Source organism: Corvus kubaryi, unplaced genomic scaffold, assembly GCF_017639235.1.
Source record: "Corvus kubaryi isolate FWS band 111438036 unplaced genomic scaffold, C.kubaryi_AGA036_p1.0 66, whole genome shotgun sequence".
NCBI lineage: Eukaryota > Metazoa > Chordata > Aves > Passeriformes > Corvidae > Corvus > Corvus kubaryi.
In genome coordinates this window covers 29,791,415-29,817,843 of record NW_024582054.1, presented here as the reverse complement: position 1 = coordinate 29,817,843, position 26,429 = coordinate 29,791,415, and the positions used below count along the sequence as shown (strand labels likewise).

The 26,429-nt window shown below is 39.7% G+C and overlaps 1 protein-coding gene across 1 annotated transcript; it reads right to left on the bottom strand.

Moving 5' to 3' along the window:
* Nucleotides 1–5,755: 5,755 nt before the first annotated feature.
* On the bottom strand, nucleotides 5,756–25,537 carry SGPP1 (sphingosine-1-phosphate phosphatase 1). Its single transcript, XM_042047327.1, has 3 exons — nucleotides 24,752–25,537; nucleotides 14,253–14,342; nucleotides 5,756–11,973 (listed from the first exon to the last, which is right to left on the bottom strand). The coding sequence occupies exons 1-3, from the start codon at nucleotides 25,343–25,345 to the stop codon at nucleotides 11,422–11,424; spliced, it is 1,236 nt and encodes a 411-aa protein (XP_041903261.1). The 5' UTR covers nucleotides 25,346–25,537; the 3' UTR covers nucleotides 5,756–11,421.
* Nucleotides 25,538–26,429: the final 892 nt, after the last annotated feature.

The window sequence follows — 26,429 nt, the reverse complement described above, 5'->3', positions numbered from 1 at the left end:
TTTTTAAACATGCAAATATTTTTATTAGCTTTATTTGCACTTCCATTTTTAAAAATTTAAATGTAAGCATTTGAGCTATGTATTTTTCTAGCAAGATTTAAAAAGAGCTTTATCTAAACCCAATGACATGGTCAAGTTACATGGACAATGACCACGGACCAGTATAAAAAACACACCTTGTACTTGAGCTAAATAGTCACCTTAAAGCAGAAGGTCAATCAAAATACTTCTAAGTACTAACAGTTTCATTTGTCTGTCACTAGTAGTGTGCAATTTTTAATTCTACATGCTCCAGTGTCGGTTATTCTTACTACTTCTACTTATATTGGTACATTATGGATTTATGTTCCTACCAGTGCAATTATCTTTCTGTAAGCAGAGATTACCCTTTTCTGTTGATCTCTGCAACATTTTGAGTAGTTTAGTAGAACCAGATACTTGCATTCCTGAGGAATCACAGACACACAGCTCACCAAACCCCCAACTGCCATGAAAAAGTGTTCCTTTTTTGTTTATTTTTGCTTCTTAACAGTTATTTGGTTGGCAATTTTGCAGTGCACTGAACATAGCAAAATATCTAAGCACATGACATAAAAACACAGAGACCCAAATTTCACACTTAGGTTTTTATAGTAATTACCTTCCCTCATTGTGAAGCCTCATCCTGCCAGAGCTGTCACCCAGAACTAATATCTGCTCACACTGGTGAGAACAGTTCTGAACATTTCCAGACAGGAGGCAGATGCTTCCACTGAAGACACAATATGCATTATAAGACTGTATTGCAAATGTCAGTATTACAATAATATTTTCAGCTGGTAGTTTTTCATCTGAGTGTCCTGGGGCAGTTGTCACAAATTCATCAAATACCTTCTGTTCCTTGTTCATGTGGTAAAAACAGCTGCAAGATCAACTGGAATGCCACAGTTCTACAGCCACGGATTTGGTGCCCAGTACTCCCAGATGAGTCCAGGTGTACTAACAGAAAGTACCATTTTTTGGATAGCACACCAATGCTCTGAGTCACAGAGTACCATGGGTAGAGATGCAGCTGTGAAGTTCACCACAGGAATTGCAGGGCAGATGCTCCAGAGATCACTTCTAACTCTTGACAGTTACTTCATGGACATAAAAGATATTTTGAGAAAGGAATCTTTAGGATCCCCACCTTAAAAGAAACAGAAACAGTCTAAACAAATCTGAGTTTCAGTGTCATGTACTCTAGGCCAGAGGTAAAGAACTCAAACAGCAAGTTGTCTAGAGTGAGATTTTTTTTTTTCTTTTTTTCCTGTGTTTGCATCAACCTAATATGCCACGGTTATTTTTGTGGCAGTTTATTTGGGCTACCTATGCTAACTTTTTCAGTGTAACAATTTGTAATTAGCTCGTATGTGCATGTAGACAAAGTGTTACATACCAGGGATCAGTGAACGTAACTCCATCAGCAGATTTCTGCAGCTGAAGTAGCAGAAGTTAATGTGATTTGCTGGAGAAACGGGTTTATTTTTAACATCTTTAAAAGGTACAGCTCACTGGTTTCACTTTTCAGTTCTCTTCTGTTTGTTGGGCATTAGGGGGAGTGGGAGCTGGCAAACCTCTCTCCGTCATTTTTTGGCAGTTCTATCTGCAGAACTTGACAAAATGTATAAATGAGGCAAATTTATTCACTGATGATGATCAAGTTTTGGGATTTACTGAAGGTACTTCAATGCTTAATTGCCACTTAGTGCTGAGTAAGCATTTAACAAACCAAAATCAAAGGCTGATTAAATTATATACTCTAATTACATAGTACAATAAAAAGAAGTTCTGATTGCAAAGTCAAGTTGTTGGGTAAGGACACCATTTTTAGAAGTCAGCTCAGAGTTAGCAGTGCCTGACTTCACATAACCTAAACTAACTTCCTTCATGCTGCAGTAACTGAGCTGTCTTTCATCTCTTTGCTGCAGCAATTCTTAATTTTAATAATGCTGCTGTTGGTAACAGTGCTCACAATTTCTCATATCTGCACAGAATGTCAGGTTAAGATTTTACTGGATCCTGTTGAAAGCAAAATCCTGGGCCATGCACTGCAGGCTCCTCCTCAGCCTCCCCAACTGTTTCCTGTAACTATCCCTAAGAGGTTGAGTGGGTGTTCTAGGCATATTCAGGTAGGAAAACAGACTGCAGACAAGCATTTTTGTTTTCCTGGTCATCCTCACCGCCTGCACAACCCTGCTAGGGGTGTACATATTGAAATTTGATTTTTTATTGGCAATTTTGTAAGTGGCAAGAATTCCAGATTCCTCCCTGAGGGGGAAAGATCAAGCTGGGCACTAAAGCAGGAGCCTTCCTTCCACCTGAAGGGGAGTGCACAGTTCACCTAACACATTCTCAGTCTTTCCTGTACTTGTACAGAGGCAAAACAGTAGAGCCAAGCCTGAGCCATTACCCTTCTGCCTGGCTTTTCCCAAGAACCTCAGTCAACCCACCCACTTGTGAGATTCCTGAATACAAAAGGCATGCATTATAAAGCAGCTCAGATCTGCTGCTTACTGACTTTCGGGAGGGGCAATTTCTTGAGAAGGTGGATTTGTCAGATTCCACAGGCTGTACAGGTTTTTGTTGGGAGGGTACCATCTTTATTTTTGCTTCAATATCTGATCTCCTAACCCCAACTGCGACAGGTTAACACCAAGATCACTTACAGAAGACTGGTCACCAAAAACCCAAGTTCAGCACTAGGCCATTGTATCAGATATGTATTTCAGAACTCTTGATCATAGATACAGTGCTTGCATAACTACTGAAGTGTCTTATACATAAATTCTGAAATAGTAATTTATTTGCATTGACAAGAAAGAAAACTCAGCAACCAGAAGTTTAAAAAAGGTGCCCAAACAGGCCACTAAGTGTAAAGAGCCAACCTAACCATAAGCATTTATTTTTCTCTCAACTATACATTAGTGAGGTTAGTCAGCCTGAAGTCTAGACACAACACCAACACTGACACACAGCCAGTACATCAGGAAAGAACTGAACTGCTGCTGCAAGGCAAGCACAGTGCAGTGCTAATTACCATCGCTATGAAATCACTCTGAATGCCAGACCTGTTGACTCTGTGCTTCTACCACTGTCTTAAAGATACTGGCAACTTTTACACCTTCAAACCTTATTACAAATGATCAGAGAAACATTATGTCTCATAGACATCAGCTCAGAGAAAATATTCTCACTCTTAAAGCTGAAAGTGTCAATTTGAGTAAAAGCTTTATTTCATCTGCAATTTCAGCATCTGTAGCTGATGTACTGCAGTCCACAGCAATGACCACTAAGCAATCAGGAGCCATTACAGCATGAATAATGCTGCCAACAGTAAATCACCAAAATCAAATTATTAAAGTACCTGCTGCATACAGTGGAGCATGGGAAACAGCATCCCTAAATTTCCAGTTATCTTTGAGAGTTAGTAGAAATCTGGGTCATCATGTTCTGAAATGTAACCATTCTATACGAGGGAAACATGATTACATCCCTTTGCCTAACAGCATGAGGTAAGCAATTGCAAAGGAATTCTTCATTAAAGGCATTATTTTGGCAATCTTCCCAAGGCAGTTGTGGATTTGATTAGCCACCAGGACTGAACTCTCTACAGCAGGAATTACCACCCACATATGGCTACTGGCATATCAGGAGAGATGATCAAACGTGATGGGTTGAATAATTCAAGGAAATTTCTCAACTGACATGGAAGCAGAACATACTTTCTGTTTATGCTTGCTAAGCTACTATACCAAATCAGCCTTACACATTTAAGGGGAAAAGAACTTTCCGAAAACAAACTTTGGGGTTTGTTTTGGGGGTTGAAACCACCCACAAACACAAATCTGAGACTACATGCAATCAAAGTCTATTAGAATTAGTACAGGCAATGGACTCTTCTACAGCTACAGTAACAGATAACCACAACAACAAAGTATCGGTCCCAGAAGGGGAAGGGAGGGTCAGAACACAAGAGGCACATAAATGCAATCCTACCAGCCATACATCAAAACCATATCATCTGTAAACCAAGGATTTGCCACACCATCCGAAAAAGCTATTGCATGAGGTCAGAGTATGTCACTCGTATAAAGCCAGAGCATTCAGTTAAGCCAATAATAAAAGGTGTAATAAATACTTGCCAATTAAGGGAGTCATAAGAAAATGCTTTAGAAAAGAAAAGCACCCATTTCCACATCCAATACCTCTTCACAGACTAAGGCTCTATTAAAAAGTATCAAAAAGGAGGGGCAATTCCCAGTGCACTGCAGGTTTAAGCTTCTGGGCAAGAATTTGCTTTTACTTTCTGCAAAGTATTAGCAAGCAGAAAGTCAAATCAAATTAGACAATCTATATGTGAATCAGAGCTAAACTGATTACAGATTATTTTTACCTGTAAAAGTTTATGCAGTTCTCCTGTATCTGCTTCTCTTGTGATCTAGAAGTCTCATGTAAAGAGCAACAAATAATATACAACTGAGGAAGATCCAAATCTCAGGTCTGTGGAGATTATTCAGTTATCAATAATACTTGGTCAGGAGGGACTGATCCAGTTACACCTTTCTGGTTTCAGTTTGTGGCAAAACTAGAATGGCCATGAGGCTATCAATTAAGCTCCATCAGCTGTTTAAGCAGAGGACCAATGCTTACTCCAAATCCCTTCAAAATTATTTTATTTAGAAGGAAGGAATAATTAGACCAAGCATGTATGACTCATTTTATGAAGCAGTGAACCAGAGGTTTGCTTTGGTAACGAGGATTTAATTATAAGGACTTATAATTTTGAGTTTATATTTTCTGGGGTTCTTTGAATGGTTTGGTTTGTTATCGTCTTAGCATCTTCAAAATTATCTTGAAACTTAGAACTAATAACCAAAAGATTGTGTATTTCTATGGTCCTTGGAATTAACATCCTGGTTATACAAGTTGTAGGTTTGGTGAGCATGAAGGATGAGTTCTTACCTTATGTAAAAAGTAGAGTCTTGTTCACTAGCTCCATGTAAATCTTCCCAGTTAGCAAAACAAGGAGGAACACTGATGAGTGCCCAATAAATGGATCTGAAATGGCCTCACAGCTTCCTTGCAAGGGGCAGTTCCCATCTCCTCTACCATGTTCTGCAACACCCTTCAGATATATTTAGGTACACACAACTGCTCAGACTTCTCTCTGGGTGTTATACAACTGCAGGAAGAGAGGAAGCAAGAGTTGTGCAGTAATATTTTTTTGCTACATCTCTCCAAGTAAATTGAAACTATGTTAATACAAGAACACAAATGAATTAATGCTTTCTCATGCTTGTGTTAAAGCATCTTGGAACCATGGTAGAACATAACCCAGAGCATTTGAAATTAATAGTATTCTTCAGTTAGCCTGGTTTACTAAGAAGTAAAGCTCATGCAGATGTACTGCCTACATACATTCCATGAAAATCTGTAGATATTAAATAATCTGGAAAAAAAGGTACCCACAACTGGCAGATTTTTAGAGCACATTTTGGAGTGAGCACAAGTTACCAGGAAGGACCCACCAGGATATAAACTGGTGTGGTGGTTTTTCAATATTTTTCTTAAACTTTTGCCTCTAAAGCCCACCCCTTAATAGACAATATTGTTGTAACAATCATTGCTATATGATAATATAAGTAAGTTTTCTTGTGACCAGTGTTTTACATCTGTGGTAGGTGTCCAGCCACTTGGCCCTGAGCGCTGGAAGGAACAAAGACAATAACACAACTGAATCCAACAGGAGTTTATTTCCCACTCATTGCAGATGAAGTTAGACACTTCAGTTCCCAGTCAATATAAGCTTAAATATTAGTTGACAACTCAGAAAGTGTACAATGAGTACAAAATCATTAACAACAGTATAACAAAAAATTCTGATGTATTAATTTTTAAAACATCAGTTGTACACTATTATACAGCAACCATTATGTGATCCTCAACTAACTCGGGGCTTGCATCTCAATTGTTTTGGTTTTTTTTAAAATCAAGTTCTCCAAGAGGTTGAGAGACTGGGTTACAACTGCATTATTTCCCAAAAGGCTACAAACACACAGCCTGATCTTATACAGACAAAGCTGGTTTGTATTTTATCAACAATTCCTTTCATCAGGGAATGCAGTAACCAGAAAAAAAAAAAAAACTATACATAAAAAAAATTAAATTCCAATACACAATATATTATATATATATGTATCTATATTGTACTACAGATTTCATATAAATCAAGTGTAGGCCAAATTTTGGCATAATTTTCAAGTGCATTAAGTTTAATACAAAATCCCCCTCAGACTGTGCTCTTACAGTTCCCATTATTGATCTTTTTCAGTTTTGATACTTCAGACATCTAGAATTGTCTTAAGAGCTAATTTCCATTTCAGTAATAACAGTCTTATCTTTCATTACACTTTCTAACAAAAATAAACTTGGGGGGGGGAACTTAGTGACTAATTTAGTCAAAGTTCAGGGACTAATAAAATTCTCCAATTTGATGGGAATTACTTACATCTACTGGTCAGTATTTTTAAGGTACTATTATCCCATGTATCCTCTCTTCTCCTTTGATCCTACAGGAACAGTTACTGATAATACACTGCAAGCACATATTGCTTCCTTTTGTTTTCTTACAAGGCCTCTTACCAACATGCAAATAATTTCTGGTGCAGAATGGAGTGCAAAGAAATTTTTCTAACACATGGCTAAATTTTCTTCAAAACCAGCATGTGATACTTGCTTTTTAGAGAACACCTAAAGTGCTATATCCTTTCTTCCACACAGTATCACATTTTGTTTCCAAATTCAGCTTTGACTGCCTTTGTTCAGGAAGTATTGCAAGAAGAACAATGACATTAGTGACCCAAGCAATCTATTAATTTGACAAATATATCATTTACAGTAAATTTTAAAACAGTCTTATATATTTTTTTATGAAACAAAAAAGCCACTTAAGCTTTCCTGTAGAATAAAGTTCTGTCAAGAAGTTATTCAACTTCCTCCCACAAAAAAGTTAGTTTCCTCAAAGTTGTTTGTAGACTACATAAATAAATTGTATAACCAACAAGCATTCTACATTAGACCAAAAAACCACTCAAGAATCAATTACAATTAGTTGAGTCACAATACCCCAAGAAATCAATTCTCCTCTAATTTTATCTACTGAGTTTAATCTGGGGTTTCTTCATTTGCAGAATTATGGTACAGAGGAGGAAGCATTAACTGAGTGTTACAAATGTGCAGCCAGTTCCACCTACAGACAACAGTCTTCCAAGTCAAGCCCTTTAGAAATCTTGTAAAAATGGGGCTAAATGTGATTTTAACAAGAACAATCTCTCAAAAGCAAGGCTATCACATTTAGAAGCTAAGTCACTTCACATACACACAGCCTGATCACAGGTCAGCACGGACTTGCCCTTCAGGGTTCATTCTCAATGTCATGTGAAAGGAACCAGGTGCAAAACTCCCGGTAAAGTTAGCAGGAGTTTGACAGCAATGCCCCTTCATACCATTGAATTGTTAAATATCTTCTGTACTGTGTGTGAAAAACCTCCATTTTTATTGAGAAAGCAAATACTGAAACAGAAACAACTTTTAGCACAACAGATGTATTTACTTACAGCATGCAAGGATTTGTTTTTATATATTTTTGCAGCTAACAGCCCTTAAGTATTTACAAGTTCAAAATTACAATCTTCACATAAGTAGCAATTGCTTACAAAAGTTCTGGACACTCCCTTGGAAATAAGCAAAAAATGGAGTAAAAAATACTGAGATCAGTAATAAAAAAAAGCAAAGGAAAACATATTAGCTTCTAATATGCAGACAATTCAACACTGTTCTGGTAAGAAAAAAAATAACACAAAAGCCACATATCACATTTGGAGATGCCATTTTAAAAGATATGCATCTTTCTGTTTGGTTTTTCCTTCCAGGAGAAATGCTGTACATAACTTAAACAAAATTCCAAATAAATAAACAAAACCCAACTCCCTTTGGTTTGCCAGTTTACCTTCAAGTCGCTTCTCCACCTCCTGCTTTCCCCCGCGCAGTTTGCGAGGCAAACGCGATCAGAGACCCAACAGCTACACAGGTGATCACACAGGAGAAAGCAAACACAATGCTTTTTTATGAACATGAAAGTTTTTTCCAAAATAACAGATTCTAAAACTCACCCAAGATGCAATGCACATGTCAGTTCTGACTGAGGGCCAGGTCAGAAAAAATCCTGCTCCTATGTTTAAGGCAGTCTCAGACTAATTTTCATCTCTTCAGCCTCTTGGGAAACAGAATTTGGTGTCAAATTACTCTCTACTCACCTGTTGGTTTTAAGGTTTATTTCATACAATAACTAAAAAAGAGCAAATTTAGCCTGCAGCTTTTTGTAATAAATGTGCATTTACATCTGGTTCTATAAAATAGTATTTCTCTCTGGAACTGAGGGAGTTCACTAGCAGGATGTTTTTGCACCACATTGTGAAGGGTTTCAAGCATATTGTCTTTCTGCAAAGACATTTAACTACCTTTTAAAGCTATGTTAACTTTATTTATAAATAATTTGGTACCAGCTGATGCTCACACTAGAATCATTTTTCATGTTCAACTCCAAGAATAGGTTAGGGCAAAGAAAGTGCTCCAGTTTTACCTGTTGCTTTGTTACGTCCAATTCCAAGGAATCTTAGCTTATTATTAAAGAAAATTATACTACAATACAAATACTTTACTTGGATTTTAAGCATTTGCATGTCTGTGATTCATTCTTCTCTAACAGTAGTCATATTGCATGACATTTTGTGCTAACTGCCCTCTCGAGCTGAACCCCTTATAAAACATGAAAATAGAACAGTAAAACTTTTTCTCATGTAAACTTCAGTGAAGTAGTTGCTGAAGGTGCTGTATAAACATTCTGATGGACATTTCCTGGGTACTACATAGTGGTACATGGAACATGACATTTTGAAGTTATTCAGTGTAATGTATAAAAATATAAAAAATACATTTATGACAGTAGAATAAGCTACAGTGCAATTTTCCTTAGCCTGTTGAAAGCTCTGTGTGATCTTTTTCACCCCTTCTAGATTCTCCACAGTACATCTCATGTTCCATTAATACTACAAGAGAGCAAGCACAGCTAGAAAAGACAGCTTTAGTTACACTCCTTATGATGTAAACTTGAAGTTTCTATAAGTCCAATATGTACCTTAAAAATCAGTTTTGCTCACTTAGCTCTTCTGTGCTAGAATTTAAACATTTTCTGCTATAAACTGTAAAGCTAGGATATTTAAGGAGAATATGCCCTAAATTTCAGAGGAAGTTATCCTATTATTTTTACCAGTCCTCAGACTAATTTAATATAATTGAAACTACACCACTTGCTCAGGGCTTTAAGCATAAGGCATTTTGTGTACATTCCCCCAGCTACTTATTTAATGGCTATCTTGGTGTGTGAAGCCAAATCAGTGGAAATCCCACTCTCAAAACCTCAGAAACCAATTTACCTTGTACTGCACATTCAGCACTGAACTGTAAAAGAGGAACAGACAGAAAAATCAAATCCAGAAACATGGACTGAAACAAGTTAATAATTTTCTATGGGGCAAGGTCTTTTCAGCTATGGAAGTTGTTTAACACACTCTCAGTTCTGAATACCTCAGTTGGAATACATTCATAGCAGTGCATTTGGGATGCACTGGAGAAATGCACCAGAAAAGTTAAGTTTTTCACATCATCTAGTGCCAGTGTACCATAAACCTCATCTGCTTCAAAGAAAGTGAAGTTAATTTTGTAAATCTACATATTAACAGCTTGGAGACATCTCCAATACAAAAAAACCTTCCAAAACCAAATATTGTTTACAAAAAATGTAGGCTTTGTATTCTATCTAATCACCATATTTCCCAACTAAATGATGCTTTTCCTGAAAAACATGTACAATACAAAATTAAGTAATTTGTCTGGTCAGGCACTAAGACAGCGCTTCCTGCAATAACTGTTCCTGACATGGAAAGAACAGATCAGGCAACACATGAACAAGACAAGATGAAACAGAAAAAAGGCACATAAAATTACACTTGAAGGGAAAAGGATCACGAAAAGCTCAAAAGCACATAATAAAATCCTGCCAAATGTAGACATCACAAACTGTTCATACATTGACCACACTGTCTTGACTGCTCACAATCTGTCAATCAGAATGATTATAAGTTTAATTTAATCGTTACATTCTCTTATAACTATCTAAATTGGGTAAAAGTGATTATTACCTTTAAATATAGTATGTTAATGCATAAAAATACATATTTTTCTAGAATAAGTATTATATTTTCTAACCAAATACCTAAAAGCAGTGGTCCTTCTAGATTAATTTGGAATAACAAGTGAAGCCCATTTCTTTGCAGAATGGGGTGATTTTATTGTTTACATGTTTAAATAATTAATTTCGAATATCCATCCACTGTATAAACAATCTCCAGAAAAATATATCCTCTTGCAGTAACTTACAATACACATTAAAAATACTTACAAAAGGGACTATTGTTCATTTACAATATCTTGAGCTCAAGGACACAATTCCTGGGTCATTTCATTTATGCAATTTTGATCAGGAAAAAGTGAACATTCTGGTTAACTTGAACGATGTCAGCAACATGGACAATCCAACATTTTTTAATATCTGCCTAATTATGTAGGATTTTCAATAAAATTAGGCATTTTTACATCACAGTATATATGGCATTTCTTAATTTAGCAACAGAAAGGCACAGTTATTAAACCATAAAATACAGTACCTGAATTACATATACTCTAGTGATGTCTACCAATGCTAATCCAGACATTTTTCTCTGCAAAGGGGGCTAAATAAAAAGGCTTCTGCTTGTTTATTTAGAAAAACCTCAACCTCATTACAAGTTTGGTCCATTAGAAATACCTATTAGCTGAAATACCTTGAAGCAGGACTTCAGGAAAAAACAGAAGAAAGCAAATTTAACAGTCTATGGTCCAACAACTTGAATAAATTACCGTGAAATGGCAAACAGATCATGAATGGAGCCTTCTGATTAGCTGTCAGACATACCTGTTAAAGTGTCAGTGTACCCAGGTACAGACTGGCAGACATCCCAGATACATTCACTGCATCACACACACACACAGACTTGGTTACAGCAATAAGTCCAGACACAGCATTTACAGAGGTCAGCACTTCTCCTGGACTGGTGCTTGACTCCTGGCCCCAAACCATCCCCAGAGACGTGCAAAGCCCTTTAAATGCTTTCCCTGCTTTGTATTGCTGTTAATGTGAAGACCCTGCTAAAGCCAAGCTGGCCGGCCTTCCCTTAGCAAACTAGTGCACCTCTTCAAAAAGCAACTAGCTCAGTTCTCCCTACTCAAAGTGATCAAACTGCATCAGGAAAGACCAATGAAGTGGAAGAGGCAAGGAACAATAAACATGAGGGAGAACCCAACCATTCCATAGGTAATATAGCGATAGGGAAGCTCAACCTCCATGCACTGCCTGGCTCTCCGTACGTCCTCGTGCGGGATGCGGAATATTTTACACGCCAGTGGAATTGTGGCTTTTTTCATGGCGACTTTTGTTAACAACAGAACGATGACTCCAATCAACAACCGTAATATGGCTTTTCCAAACACGGTGACGGTGAGAGAGGACAGAGACAAAGGCAAGGTGTGGGGAGGAGGATCCAGCTGCAGACCCAGGATGTAGTTGACGTGAGAGCCACAGGCCACGCCAGCACCACAGCCCAGGATCTGAGCTGTGTCTCCTCGCGACGTGCTCCATGTGTCCAGGGTGAAAGAGAAGATGCCCAGGGCCAAATGGAGACTGATGATAATTAAGGGTGCATATTTGTAAGTTAAGTTGAAGTTATCAATCAGGTCCACAATCGGATGGAAGACAACCAGGATAAGAATAGCATACAGAAATCCAGCAATAACATCCTGTTGAAGAGAAAGATATGGTTTCAGTGTAATAACTATTTTTAAAAAAACCCTCAAGTTACATGAGCTAGAATACAAGCCTAGCTGCTGTATTGTTAAAAGCAGCTTGTGGATTCCCATCTTTTCCTTTTTACAAGATTAAATCTTTCTTATATTTAACATAAGGTAAGGAATTGCATTTGATCACCTGTTAAAAAATCACCTCCATCCTGACCAAATCATGAATGAATTTATGATCAAAGGATCCTTCATCAAGGTTGCAGGTCCGGACTTTTTAGTAAGGCCTGTTGCAACAGGGCAAGGGATGATGGTTTTAAACTAAAAAGGGGGAGATTCAGACTGGATATAAGGAAGACATTTTTGTCAGTAAGGGTGATGAGGCACTGGTACAGGATGTCCAGAGAGGTGGTGGACGCCCTGTCTCTGGAAACATTCAAGGTCAGGTTGGACGAGGCTCTGAGCAACCTGTTCTAGTTGAAGATGTCCCTGCTTATTGCAGGGGGCTTGGACCAGATGATCTCTAAAGGTCTCTTCCAACCCAAAACCATTCTGTGATACTTCTATGACTTTATCTGTGGGCAACATTTGTCCCTGTCCAGGGCCAGGGCATTCCAACCTACACTCAGCACAAATCCAGCCCAGCTAAACATGTTCTGCCCACTCAAGTTTGCTGAAACAGCTCAACAGTGGCTCTGAGAGCCTGGGTGCCAACACACAGGCTCGCTGGCAGCAGCAGCTGGTACAGCAGATGAAGACCACTGCAGCCAGGCACTAGAGCAGCTTCAACTTTCCACTCCAGCTTCAGAATTAACAATGCTGGGAGAATGAGAACTGTTTCCAAATATTAAAGGAAAGGAAGAGACAACTTCTGTGGCTTCATAACTGATTTTCAGTTTTACTATTGTTTTTAAAGATCTTTTCTTAATGAAAAGGTTACTCAATTGTTTTTTACTTCAGCATTAAATTTCAGATACTGTTGACTAATCACTCAGCTGCAAGGAATTCTCTGCAACTTTGGTCACCTTTAATTGTTACGGAAGAATTTGTGCAATCCAAGCACTACAAAGTGGCCCGCCTTCATTTTCATGCTTATCAACTCTTCCAGATGAGCCAGGAGGTGGGACTTCAATCAGCAGAGTTTGTATTGCTCCAGCTTCAATGAATCACTTTTATTTGCTTTCACTAACTGAAAGCTTGATAAAAGGTCTAATAAAATTGACTGATATAAACATCAGAGTTGCTCATTTCAGCAGCAAGAAGAACTTTCTGCTCTATTTGCCACCTATTTGCCCCCAAACTTAGGCAGCATGGTTGATGTATATTGCAGGCAACACATGGTGAACTGTATTCCCTCGAACTCTGCAGAGGATTCAGATATGAAACTGCTAAATAGCCCTGTCTGCTCACTATTTGTTGCACAGCTTTGTTCTATGACATTTTGTGTTAGCTGAATTATCAGTCCATCACATCACCCTTGACATAAGTGGTTTTAGATTGGGAAGCCTCCTAACTACTAATGCAAAAATGTCATTTAATTTTTCTGAGATGCCTTATTTTCCCATGCTCCTTTCACACTGTGCTCATCTACCAGCTTTTCTACACCCTACCAGGCTTACCCTTTTCTGTCTGTTAGCTTTTCTTCTAGCACATGATCCTCAAAAATATCTTTAGCCGCCATCATTAGTGGTCTTGCATTGCGATTACCACTTTGTAGTATTCTCGTTTTCTCATTTTTACATTGCATACACTTGTGTTTCAGTTAGGGGGTTTAATCCTGTTTAATAAATGAGCTTGTTTTTCTAAGGTGACAACATTGTTACCTGGTTTAAGGAACTCTGGCAAGTGAAACCCCAGCATGTAGAGTGGCACTCTGAAATGCACATGGCTTTGAGCGCCTGATGTGGAGTGAACCTTAACAGCCACTTTCTCATTCTGCAAAATGATTTCTACTCTGTAGAGGAAGATTTAGTCTACACTTTAGAGCAGTCATCAATTTCTGCGCTAAAAAATGACATTAAACACCTGTTAAGTTTCAACCATGGACTGAGTTTATAAAAGACAAGTATCAGTCTTTTAGACTTATAGAGAGCCACTTCTAACTATTTTATCAACTTCTCTGCTGAAGAAATGTAAATCTTCTGTTTCTATATGGCAGGACATTCCAAAAAATACATCTGTATACAGTTATTGCACTGTAAAACTTTCAATGTGGTGGACATTTATAAAATCAGAACAGGATTAAAATAGTAGTTTAGTAGTAGATTAGATTATTTTCTTACCAAAACTGAATGCATTCCCATATAAATTCGACTACAGCAAACCAAAGAACACCAGCAGAATGCCAGGATCAGTCCAAACATAAAGGGATACTGGTAGGGAACAAAAACGCAGAAACTGTATTAGAATTTGGAAAGAATAAATTTAAAAAAAAAAAAAATCACTCTATGAGCATTCTATAATTAATTCCAATTAATGCCACTGATGCTTACCATTTTCCTTGCCCTAGCCTCCACAGGGCTACCAGAGCACCTTTTCATAAAATTATGGTTAAGTCAAGTTTTCAACCTTCCCCCATCTTTGCATTCAGGACACACGAATTTCAGTGCTTTGGACACACCTTTTCAAAGCAGTAAGAAATGTATCGATCTCTGTAGCAGTTGTCTTGCCATGCTCTGATATCCCAAATTGACCACGTGGGCAGAAACAAGTGTGTTAAACCGTGGAACAGTGTTACACTGGGTGAAGCAGCTACATCACACACTTGTACTGGTAGCAATTACCCAACCAGAATACAGGGGCTTCCCTTTTTTTCCTGGTAAGGAGGAACTCATAGCAAAATTACAAAGAAATTAAATTCCTTCCTCAATTCTTTGTTTTAGAGCTTCTGCAATCCTTGACTCGATCCCTGGACATCAACATGAAACTCCTAAAACAGTACTCTTTTTTGTTCTTTCCAAACCCACATTAATTTCCTCCTAAAAGCCACATTTGTTAAACAAAAATCATCAAAGAATTACTTCCAATTATTTTCATCTTTTCACTTTTTTTTTTCTTAATAAGGACTGTTTACCAGGAATAAATAAAATTATGTGGTTTATGTGCTTTAATAAGCACATATCATGTAGAGAAGCTAAGTTTTTTAACTTTCTCTGGTTTTGGATAAAAATATGCTAATTTGCATATTACAGCACAGTAAGAACTTTCTCCACTATTGCAAAATGTTGTACAAGACAGGATACAGCTGCCTTTTTTTGCCACTATTCTATAAAAGATGCAGTCACAAGATAAAATGGCAAGTTTCCAAAACTGCTTCGCCTCCTACGATAAACATTTTCAATATAAACAGGCAGTCTTGATGTACTCAAACCCAGAAACAAAATCTAAGAATTACAGGCAGTTTTCTTGTCCCTTCCCTTGTTCCTTTTATGGGTAACCTGAAGGGTAGAATATCCAACAAATTAGAGAAAATACCTTTAAAATTACTGGAAGAAGTTCTGTGTCCTTTGTGAAGGCCACTTAACAGACTGTAAAGTTCCAAAATCAGTCTGTCAGTAAAACGTTTGAGATAGGATTATCACTCTTCTGCATTTTTCCAACCTTCCCTGAATTCTCAACTCCAGGACCATGTTTGTATGACAAACCTAAAATAACGTTCTCAAACCAAGAGAAAATTAGGAAGCTTATGTTTCACATAAGAAGCAGATTTCACACTAAAATCAATTCTAAATGCCCAGCTCGTTGTGTTCTATCTAGACTAAACTGTAATTCCTGTAGCAACACTTGTCTTTGCTTCTATTTCATTCATCTACAAACTGGATCTAAACAAAACTATGTACTTGTGACTCATTTCTGGCTGGAATGATGAAGGAACAAACTCAGTTTCCTGCCTTTCAGAACTCTGCTAATCCTGGGCAATACACCAGTGACTCTGTCACACTTGGACATGATTGCAGAGTTATCAGACACCAACATTGCTACAGCAGCCAGAAAAGCAGCCCCGGTACCTTGCAACTGCAGCCACATCCCTCTGCCCCATTGTGCTTCTCCCTTTGCCACTGGTCCCAGGGTAGAAGGAATGCTGCCTGCATCAGCAGGCACACAACCTCGGTGCACGGTGCTGCTCCACTCTCCTTCCCCGAGGACTCCCCAGGCAGAAGTGCTGTATATGCAGGGACAGCTATACCCTGTGGCCTCTGAAGCAAAGAGCAGCTTCGAGTTTCAAAGTGTTTGGCCATCACTTGATACTATATGTCCATCCTTGTCTCGTGACACACATCTTTTGTGCTTCCAGGGCCCAATCAGGGGTAAGGCTTTTCTTTAATAAATAAAGACTTGTCCTGTTTCTCTAATACCTGACAGAAACAGAGGCTGGAGCTTTAGCAGGAAGACCAATGAAGTGCCACGCTCAGCAGGGCTCAGCTGCAGTTCATGATACTGTGGGTAAGAGGTTGGGATTGGGGGAGGGAAGAGGTTTTGCTGTTAGCAAAATCCTGAGAACAAGGAGTATGAAGGAAATAGGTGAGGAGTCTTGTTTTACGAGTCCTGAGCAGATGATTGTAAACAGCAGGGAGACTAGAATAAATTCTGAAAATGAAAGAAGAAATGCTTGCTGTCAGGGAGCTCTCAGGGGAGGAGTGTTTGAGGAAGAAAGAAACAGAAACTTCAGCTCTGAAGAACATTTTGGAAAGATTATTTGGCTCTGTCATATCTCACTCTAATTCTGAATAAATACCCCTTAAACCATCTAAGAACATTGGCTAGTTTAGTTTCTCTGTAGCAAAGCATAGTAGAATAGCTTGGGGTGAAAGATACATTTCAAGGCCATCTAGTCCAAGTCTCCTGCTAGGAGCATGGACATGTTCAAGACCAGGTTGCTCAGAGCCCCATCCAACCAGGCCTTGAATGTTTCCAGGGATGAGGCATCCACCTCCTCTCTGGGCAAACCTCTGCCAGTGTTTCACCACCAGAAGTAAAATACTTCTTCCCTAATCGAATCTAAATTAATCCCACTTCAGTTTAGGGCCATCACCCCTTCTCCTATCACAAAAGGCCCAAAGAAGCTGGCTCCCATCTTTCTTACAGGCACCCTTTAAGTCCTGATCACAAATTAAGATCAACACCCTGCATCCTCCTCAGCCTGTTTTCACTTCTACCTTTTAAAAGCAGCCACTGGGTTCATGAATTCCCAGAACACCAAACTGGTAGCACTTGCTTAAAACCTGCCCTGAGGTGGTAAGACAAGCATATATTTGGTCCTCACACGCAGGGATAAGTGCACAAGGTGACTAAAGGAGAATATTAGCACTCCCACACACCTTTGAGCTCAGCAGCATGCCGACTCATACCACCAACAGGGGACATCACCTGGATCCTTGTAAAACCAGCTGATGCCATAAACTTACTTCCAAATTGTTGCCTGCAATGCTGAGGTACCAGCAAGCCTTATAATAATACTGTTTTATAATAAGGGATATAAAAAAAATCTCCTCTCCCAATCATAAATGAATATTCAAAGAAAGAAAAAAAATAACAGCTTTTACTAGGTTTTTTACTTAAAACAAGCACATTTTATGAAAGAGTAGAGTGAAAATGTTAATATAAACTTATATCAAGTGTTCAGGGAAGAAAGGCATAAGCACTTTTTTTTTTATTATGTTGACTTGGGTCTCTATACCTAAATAAGAGATACTAAAGCAAGACAGATGAATTCCAGCAGTTTTAGTCCCGTGGTTCCTGGCATCCCAAATCAGACCTATAGAGGCACAAAGGACAAAAGATCACAAGTTTACTTCTACCCTCTTCCTCAATTCACTGTTGGTTTTACTCATCTAGGCATCAGAAGGCAGACTGGCATCACATGTCCTTTCAAATGAGGGTGTGGAAGGTTGTCAGAGATCACAGCTGGGAGAGGCAGACATAAAACCCAGATTTCATTCTCTCAGCTTCTTTTTGATAAAAGAATTGATGCATCATCATTCTTGACCACACTTGATGTCACTTTCAGTCACATATTCAGGAGCAGCCCATTTTGGACACTAACATCTCAAACACTGTCTCCATGCCCTCAATTAAGACCATCTTATGCATATCCTCAAAAACTCATTATGGCTCCATAGCCAACATGCCACCTCAACAATTCTGAGTGTGAGAGTATTTTTTGAACTGCATACTGCTTCCTTTTTTATAAATTAAAAAAAACCCAAACCAATAAGCATATTATTTAAAAAATAATAAAAAAGTTAATTGATTTCTTAACTTCATATATTAAGGTAAAGCTAGGTATAAAGCTGACTGAATAAACTACTCATCATGTCTCAGACCTCAATTTTTTCCCATATCCAGAATCTTGTTTTAATTGAAGAAATTGAATTGAATTAAATTAATATTTGGAAAATAGCAGTGAAACTACTCTCATTAAGTCCTTGAGAACCTTATGCCCTATGTTTTTAAAATAAAACTCCCATTCAATAGCAAATTCCACTACATCCTCCAAAACAGGCTTGCAAACTTCTGACTGGATTATACACAGAACTCTTCCCCATCCTCCTCCCTCTCCTTGATCTTTTTGCCAAGAGTCTTAATAACATAACCATTGTTTAAAAATGCTCATAAGGAAACAATCTGTCCTAAAAGCTTTGACCTAGGTCAGAAAATTCCTTCTTTCATAAAGGAACATTATTAAAAGACACTCTAAATGCTCACTTCTTTACCTTTTTAAAGCACATTCTATCCCAGAGAAGTTTCCAGCACCCACAAAGAGTTCCAAAGTAACTTTCTAATATTTTCGGTGTTCTACAGTATTCAATGATCTTTTTTAATGATATCATAACTCAGAAGTTCAACTTGCATTTGAGACAATTATTTTGGGCAAGAGTTCACTTAAAGAATCCAAGCAGCGCTTGCAGCACCAGCCTTTTAATAAGGTATTTGGGCCATGTATTGGCAATAGTCATATGAAAAGCTATAATCAATGTTTATGGGAATGACTCCAGGACCCTACTTGGACAGATGAGTTCAAAAAGCACAGCATAAAAATGATTTTGTGAAGGGAGCAAAAGGAAAAGAAGAAGAGGATTGTTAGAAAAGAGACCAACAATCAGTCATTTTAGGAAAAATAAACAAACTTTTTCTTTCAAAATGGGCCAGGTGGTAAATACCCCTGGTTAAGCTATATTTATCAATCATTTTCTCTTCTCTTGCACTGACCAACATTAATATCAAAAGGCATAAAGACCTCAGTGTTACATGTGACTACAAGAACCTCTTCTTGAAATTCCAAGATAAAGTTTTCAATGCTAGTCCTGCAGGAAGTTAAAATATTTAATTTTCTGCTACACCTAGTCTGAAAAGAAATTAAGGAGTAACAATAGGAATTAGCTTGTTACTTCTTTTCATTGCAATCATTGAAATAATAAACCCTCTCTGAACACAGCTAGCAAGGATCACTTACTTACGGCTTGCTCTGTTTATGCCCCAGCACCTAAAACTACATTTTTTCTGCAAAACAGTGTTTTCTCAGTTCAATCAATACACCCTATTTGAAAGAACAAAGAGTGCTTTACACGTGTACAATGCACCAAGGAAGAAAAGAAACTGTTTGGGAACTATTTCCTTTGAATACCTTTTCATCAAAAATTCTGTATCCAACCTTACAGCATTTGTTTTTACATGTTTTCCCCCAAGACCCGTTACATTAATTAAAGGTTTGCTTAGGCAAAACTGAAAAATATATTTAGTGACAATCAACACAGTTTAATAAGACAGGCTGCTGTATTCCTCTGGCAGAAATTCCCTAGTGACATTGTCAGAACTGTCTGTGCTCTTTTCAAACTTTTCAGAACACCTGCATTAAACAGGCCACACAACTTTTTTCAGCTTCCTTTACAAAAAAACTACAGGCATTAATATGGCCCACAGAAGAAGACCTTACATCTCAAATACACAAGACAAGGTCAGTTCTGACCGCCCAAATTCCCATCTCTCTCTCTCAAATGTTTGCCATTGTGTGGGTAATTCTGTGTTTTCAGATCATCCCTTCAGCTGTGCTTCCTGTGTCAGAAGAGTTTTTGTTTGACTGTTTAAGAAACGTGCACAAGAAGACCAATTAGACAAGCATGCATGCATCTCTTTGCCAAAGTTTCCTCTAAACATTTTAGTATTTTAGCCAAAGGTCCATTTTGGCTTCTCTTAGAGGTGATGTGTCTCTTTCTGAAAGGAGACTGCACTTGCTCCTGCACACAGATTTTGTATGTAAGAGATGGTTTTCTATGTGTAGCTTCCGGTTTATCACTACATCAATCATACTGATAATGCAAGCCTTTCAACAAGGACAGTTAAAACGAGGATTTGCCCCTTTCTGCAAAATTCTTACTACAGCACTGTTGTGATTAGGCTATTTATTCATCCCCAATAACCAATTATTCCCTATTTCCAGTGGGGATCAGAGAGTTTAGTCTTTTGAAATGAAAGAGCAGGCAGACAATTCTCGAGGTAATATTCAGTAGTGGTCAATCAGAATCACAGAGCAATGCAGATCTCCCTGAAATCCCAATACAGATCCTGTCAAACCCATCCTGTTCAATTAGATTCAACAGCCTTGGTTGATAAAAGTCATAGTGCAGATGAAAGATTTCTGGAAGGGAGTTTCATGTGGTACCACATAAGAATCTTACACAACCGGTACCAGTGAGAGTCAAAAGAGCACTGAGTAAATGAAAACTGTAAATGAAAAATACATCAGAGAGGCCACTGGAGAATAGATGCATCTACTGTGGGTTTAGCAGTGGTGTTTATCCAGGTCACCATTAGCATCAGCGGGGTGGGAAGGCAGTCACTGATGACAGGCTTTGCATATCAAACATTGCAAACATGTATCCAGGGAGGACAATGCTGTCATATTTGGCACCACAAACTGCTTCAGACCGTAAATCAGCGTTGGTTAATATAGTTAAAGGCCTGCTACTCATCAACCCAGGCTCTGGGCTCCTGCTGAATATCAACCAAAGTTTGCTCAGTGGCTACAGTGAGAGTCAGCAGTTCCTCACTGAGCTCATTAATGCAGAGCTCAGGAAGGAGTGCAAACCCATCATTTCCTAATGCAGACAGCTACTGCTAGAGCCAGGCTGATCCTGGAGGAACTGTGGGAGAGAAGCATATTTTCTGTATCCCTGGCTGATATTTATTTTTTCTCCTCAAAATAAGCCAGAGTTGTGACGCATTCAGGTACCATCCCAACTCAAGTACCATTTCTAATAAAATACATCTTGGTATCTATTTGAAATCGGCAGTTCCACATAATCAAACAAAATATAAAAAATACTTTTTCCACTAGTCTCAGCCTGAGCCTTTGGAGATTTTGTGGATAATTAGCAGTTCACACTATCTCTTCCTCCCCCATTTGGGACATGATATAAGCCAGCCTGGCTCAAACTGTCACTATTTCAAACAAAGCAAGTTTTCCCCAATTTGATAAAGGTTACTTTTTCCTACATCACATCAAGATCTATAACCTCACTGTCTTTTAAGTGTCTGCTCTTTCAGGGTATCAGCACTTCAAAGACAGGGGATGGGAAAAAAAAAAAAAATCAACATCTGTAACATTCCCAAATTCTCATGAATCTTTGACATGAGCTTTATATCTCAAGGTTACTCAAGTGTCTTTGAAATAAACGGTCCTCCCTGCAGAAATGTAACATTAAATAAATAAATAAATATGGATTATGCAAGTAGAATCAAAAATTTCAGGCAAGCTCTCATAACACAGGAAGAAACCAAAAAATTTGGATACAATGGACAGAACAGTTACCAATTATGAAAGTTATCTTAATACGTAACTTAATTCTGTCTGAAAGACTGTTTCATTGAATATTTCCTATGTCCAAAGTCTCTAATTGTGGTAATTTGCCAAAACTATCTTTAAAGTACATTATCTCTGAAAATATTTTACTTGAACAATTGCATTTATAGAAAGTATTTTAGTTTGGGTTTTTTTCAGTCAAAAATTGATTCGAATAGTATGTGAAAAGAAAATAATTGTAACAGGATTGCTTAAAGGCATTGAAAAATTGAAAAGCACAAACTCAACAGGTTAAGAAAAAACCATATTGCAATCAAAACATGTTTTTAAATGGAAAATCTGAGCCACACCTATAAAAATAAGAGCAAATTTTCTGTGTTCTCTATGGTCATCAAGAAAAAGACTCAAATAGATCATCTTTGACAGAAAAGAACTATCACACAATAGTAGGAAGTCATAGATCACTGAAAGCAAACTGCAAATAAGCTACACAAGAAAGCTTCCCTCCTCACTGGTGTAACATCTTTTAGAGCAAGAGCAGCTTTCTTTGGTTTAGCGTAAACTTCAAAGTGACAAACTTAAAGCTGCCTGTATTGCAGAGTAAAAGTCCCTACAGAGAGTTACACTGTATCTGCTTAAATTCATCCTCAGCCTCGTTCCACTACGATTTGCGGAACCAACAGTCCCAAGATGTGGACTCATCACAATCAGGCACTGTGTAAGGCTTCTTTATACTAAATATATACAGAAAGATTGTACTCAAACATTTGCCAACAAACTTAAACCTAGCCACCTGCATCTACTGGTAAATTTGTATAATTTAATAAAAATCAAAATAAAAACTCCTTTATAATTAATAGCTTTCCAAGAAGTTCTGAGGTCAGTCTTTTTTAACACCATTTCCAGAAAAACACCATTTTCCATGACAAAAAAATGTCATGCAGATTCTATTCCCTTTCAACAGGAGTAAAACGTGGAGAACAGAAAAAGTGTCAGATGAAAGGTTAACTCTAGAGGTGAATCAAAAGACTCTTGACATGCCATTGGTTAATTATTGATTAATTTTTGGAAATAATTTAAGAATCTGAAGGGGTTTTTTTTTACATGAGTACTTTGAAATGATAGAAGTTGGTTTCAGAGAGGTCTTTTATTCATACTTGTCTTCTAAGAAAAAGGAATTAAAATCAAGACTCTAACACTTTGTCTCTTCATTTTTTAAGAATGGTTCTACATGAATAACAAGGCTGAATGTTTATGATTTCTTACCATGCATCCATGATAAATATGTTTAGTCAATTAGCAGAGTGTTTCACAGACTGCAGGGGCAGGGTTGGCAATCCACAGATTGAACTTGGTTCATTGGCAAAAACACCATTTCACACACTGTTTGCTGGTTCTATAAAAGCAATTGAGACAGGTTCTCCTCTGCACACATGACATCAGTCTGTGCAAAGCTGATCGACTGGTACTGCTAAATGAGCTTTCCCACATGCAAAGAAGTACAAATCCAGTTTGTCCTTCCAGCTGACATCAACCCGACATATCTAACAAGCAATAATCAAATACACAGATTTTGGTCATTAATAAAAACAACTTTGAGATTAAGCATCTCAGTGACAGAACTTCAAATATTTATTTCAAACACCCACAAAACATGACATTATTACATATTTTTATATATATTATATATATACACACACGTATATGTGTATATATATATATATAAAATTCTTATGCCTGCATAACTCCAGCAGACTAATACTTCACATTTTCCTAGCAAATATGAATCCCTAATAGCTTCTTTTTGGGCACCTTGCACAAATAGATACATAATCTTTGGTTAGAGAAGCCAAATACAATCTCTAACCCTTAACCATCTCATTCCTTTCAGTCACCCATTCTAGATGCTGAGATGGAGTCACAAAGTGTCAGGCAGCGCCAGCAGACTGACAGTAACTGGGAAGACAAGAGTTAAGCCCCTGCACAAAGCTTAGAATCAGAGTTAGTTCTCTCTACCAACATAACTTACATCCAACTTAAACCAGGTAAGTATTACAGTAAGGATTAGTGAACAGCAACAACTTAAAAGTCGAATTACTGCCTTACTTCTTAAACATTATACAGCAAAACGCTACACTGGACATTTATCTGGGAAAGCCGTCTCCCTCCGTTACTACTGAAACTGGTGCAGCGATTTAGAGAGCTGGATGTGCTTCCTTTGGAGTTGCTGCTGTTGCCATACTTCCAGCAGCCAGCGCCAAAGCACATGCCACTGCTTGCGTAAACCAGATGATCAACAGTGTTATTCTAACTTATCTATTGACCCTAAGTGCAACAGTCAGATTTCAAAGATTCTGCTGAATGAAGGTGCTGAAAATATCACAGATTATCAGTTCCTGCTAATTATGAACACATTGATAGGTTGTAAAACCTCCTGAAAGTACAAACACCAGAAATAATCATTTCTAGCTTGTTGTTAATGAAAATAAAATTGTTAAAGAAAAGGCTAAAGCTAAAACTCACTGACGCTACAAAGTGACTCGAAGCAAAGAAAGATCAACAAGAAGCCCTTTAGTTACTGGCTCTCCACCAAATTCTCACTCTGTAAAACCAAATGCCTGTAAAAACATTGGATGCTTTTCCAAACTTTGTGCAAAGGGACAAGTTGAAAAGAAAACCTCACAGGAACAAAACGCAGATTATTACCGCGAACTTTTCATGCGCGCTAAACTAATTCCCAAAGCCAACACAACTTCCATTCACAAGACAGAATTACTAGAACACTTCTCGTTATCTGAGCACTCGCTTAAATCCCAAGGAAAAAAAATAAATAAAGGGTGAGCCAAGAAAAAAGGTACGAATTTCACATTTTCCCAAGCAAACTCAGCCAACTCCCCTCCTGAACAGAAATCAGGTCTGCCACATCCTTACACCCCGAGGCTGGAAAGCGGACGGATAAGGACACGGAGGTGTGAGCATTACCTGCCAGCGGCCGTAGCTGAGCAGCAGGAGAGCCAGGGGGATGGCGGTGCCCGACATGGCGTGGGTGGAGGGCATGCTGTACTCGGAGTTGTAGAAGACCTCCAGCTTCACCACGGGTGGCGAGGCAGGACGCGGCCAGCGGATCACATCCTTGGTGCACTGCCCCAGGTACATTACCCACACCCAGATGATGATGAGCCTCCGGCCCAGCCAGGCGTCCACATTCCAGATGCAGAAAGGGAAAAAGAGGATGTAGAAGAGCTCGTTGCCCAGCTCCGTGCCCAGGCTGAACAGATAGTAGAGGAAGCGGCTACGAGTGGCGAACTCCTGGCTGCCGTCCTCCTCCTCCGTCAGCGAGTTTCGCCGCGGCCTCCTTGTCCAGCGTCGCGGGGTTCCCGCCGCGCCGGACACGGCCCCGTTCCCAGCGGGATGCGCCTGCCCACCCGCGGGACCACCGTTCGCCACCGACCCCCGTTGCTCCGCGCCGGCCCAGCCCGAGGGCCCCTCCACCCCGCAGAGCCGCTGGAATGCGGCCACTTTCCGCGGGTCCTGCAGGTGGGCGGCCAACCGGGCCAGGCGCTGGCCGAGAGACATAGCGGCGGGACCGGGGGCGGGCTGAGACCGGTGGGGGACTTCGTCCGAGGGGCGGAGAGGGGGACGGGGGCTCCGCGGAAGAGGACAGCCGCTCCCTGAGGAGAAACCCGCTGGAGGGCGAAGCGCCGCGGAGCCACGAACACCGCGGGACTACCCCCGCCTCAGCGCGGCCCCTCCCGCTGCTCGCACCCCGCTCGCCCTCCCCGTTCACTCCCTCCCTCCCTCCCTCACGCCCGCGCCAGCCCCGCCCCACCGCGCCTGCGCGCAGCCCCCACCCCGCGGGAAACGTCCCTCGCGCCGCGGATTGGCCGCGGCTCTCTCTCGGTCCCGCCCCCACGGGCGGCGCAGCCAATCGGAGCTCGGCACTGCGCGAGGCGATGCGCGGCGTGAGGCGGCCTCGAGCTTGAGGGGCAGACGCGGCGGAAGGCGGGTCGTGGGGTGGGCAGGGGTGCAGGGGTGCCTCGGAGCCTCCTTCTCCTTCTTCTCCTTCCTTATAGTATCACAGAATCAATTGGGGTGGAAAAGACCTCTGAGATCATCGAGTCCAGCCTGTGACCGATCACCACCTTGTCCACCATACCATGGCACTGATTGCCGCACGCAGTCTTAAACACCTCCAGGGACGGTGACTCCACCAGCTCCCTGGGCAGCCCATTCCAATAGCTAATCACCCTTTCCGTGAAGAAATTCTTCCTAATGTCCAACCTAAACCTCCCGTGGCGCTGCTTAAGGTTTCTCGGAGCCTAAATCTGGTGGTGTAAACATGAGAGGGAAAGCTGAGGCTGCGAGTGGTCATAGCTCCGGCGGTCAGGCCGGTTCAGCAGTGGAGGCAGTCAGTGACCCACAGGGCTGCGGAGCTGCTCAGGGAGGTTCCGCAGTGCCTGAGGCAAGGAGTCCTGCCTTATCCTGTCTCCATAGTCATGAGGAGATTCCACACCTCCTCCTGAGTGTGTGTGTGCAGGGCTGGGAGTTCAGCAGGACCAGGACATTTGTGAAGAGGTACTTTGCAAGTCCACAGTTGCTGGGGTTTTAATCCTGGAAATGCTGTGAGAAATGCAACCTCTGGTCACCTCTCTGTTGCTTC

Bases quoted from the DNA above. Each gene is read 5' to 3' on its own strand.
- SGPP1 (XM_042047327.1), bottom strand. From the start codon at position 25,345: ATGTCTCTCGGCCAGCGCCTGGCCCGGTTGGCCGCCCACCTGCAGGAC. The intron at 14,343-24,751 runs GTAATGCTCACA...GTTCCCTACCAG, and splicing joins TCAGCTACGGCCGCTGGCAG to TATCCCTTTATGTTTGGACT. The intron at 11,974-14,252 runs GTAAGAAAATAA...TCTCTTCAACAG, and splicing joins TGGGAATGCATTCAGTTTTG to GATGTTATTGCTGGATTTCT.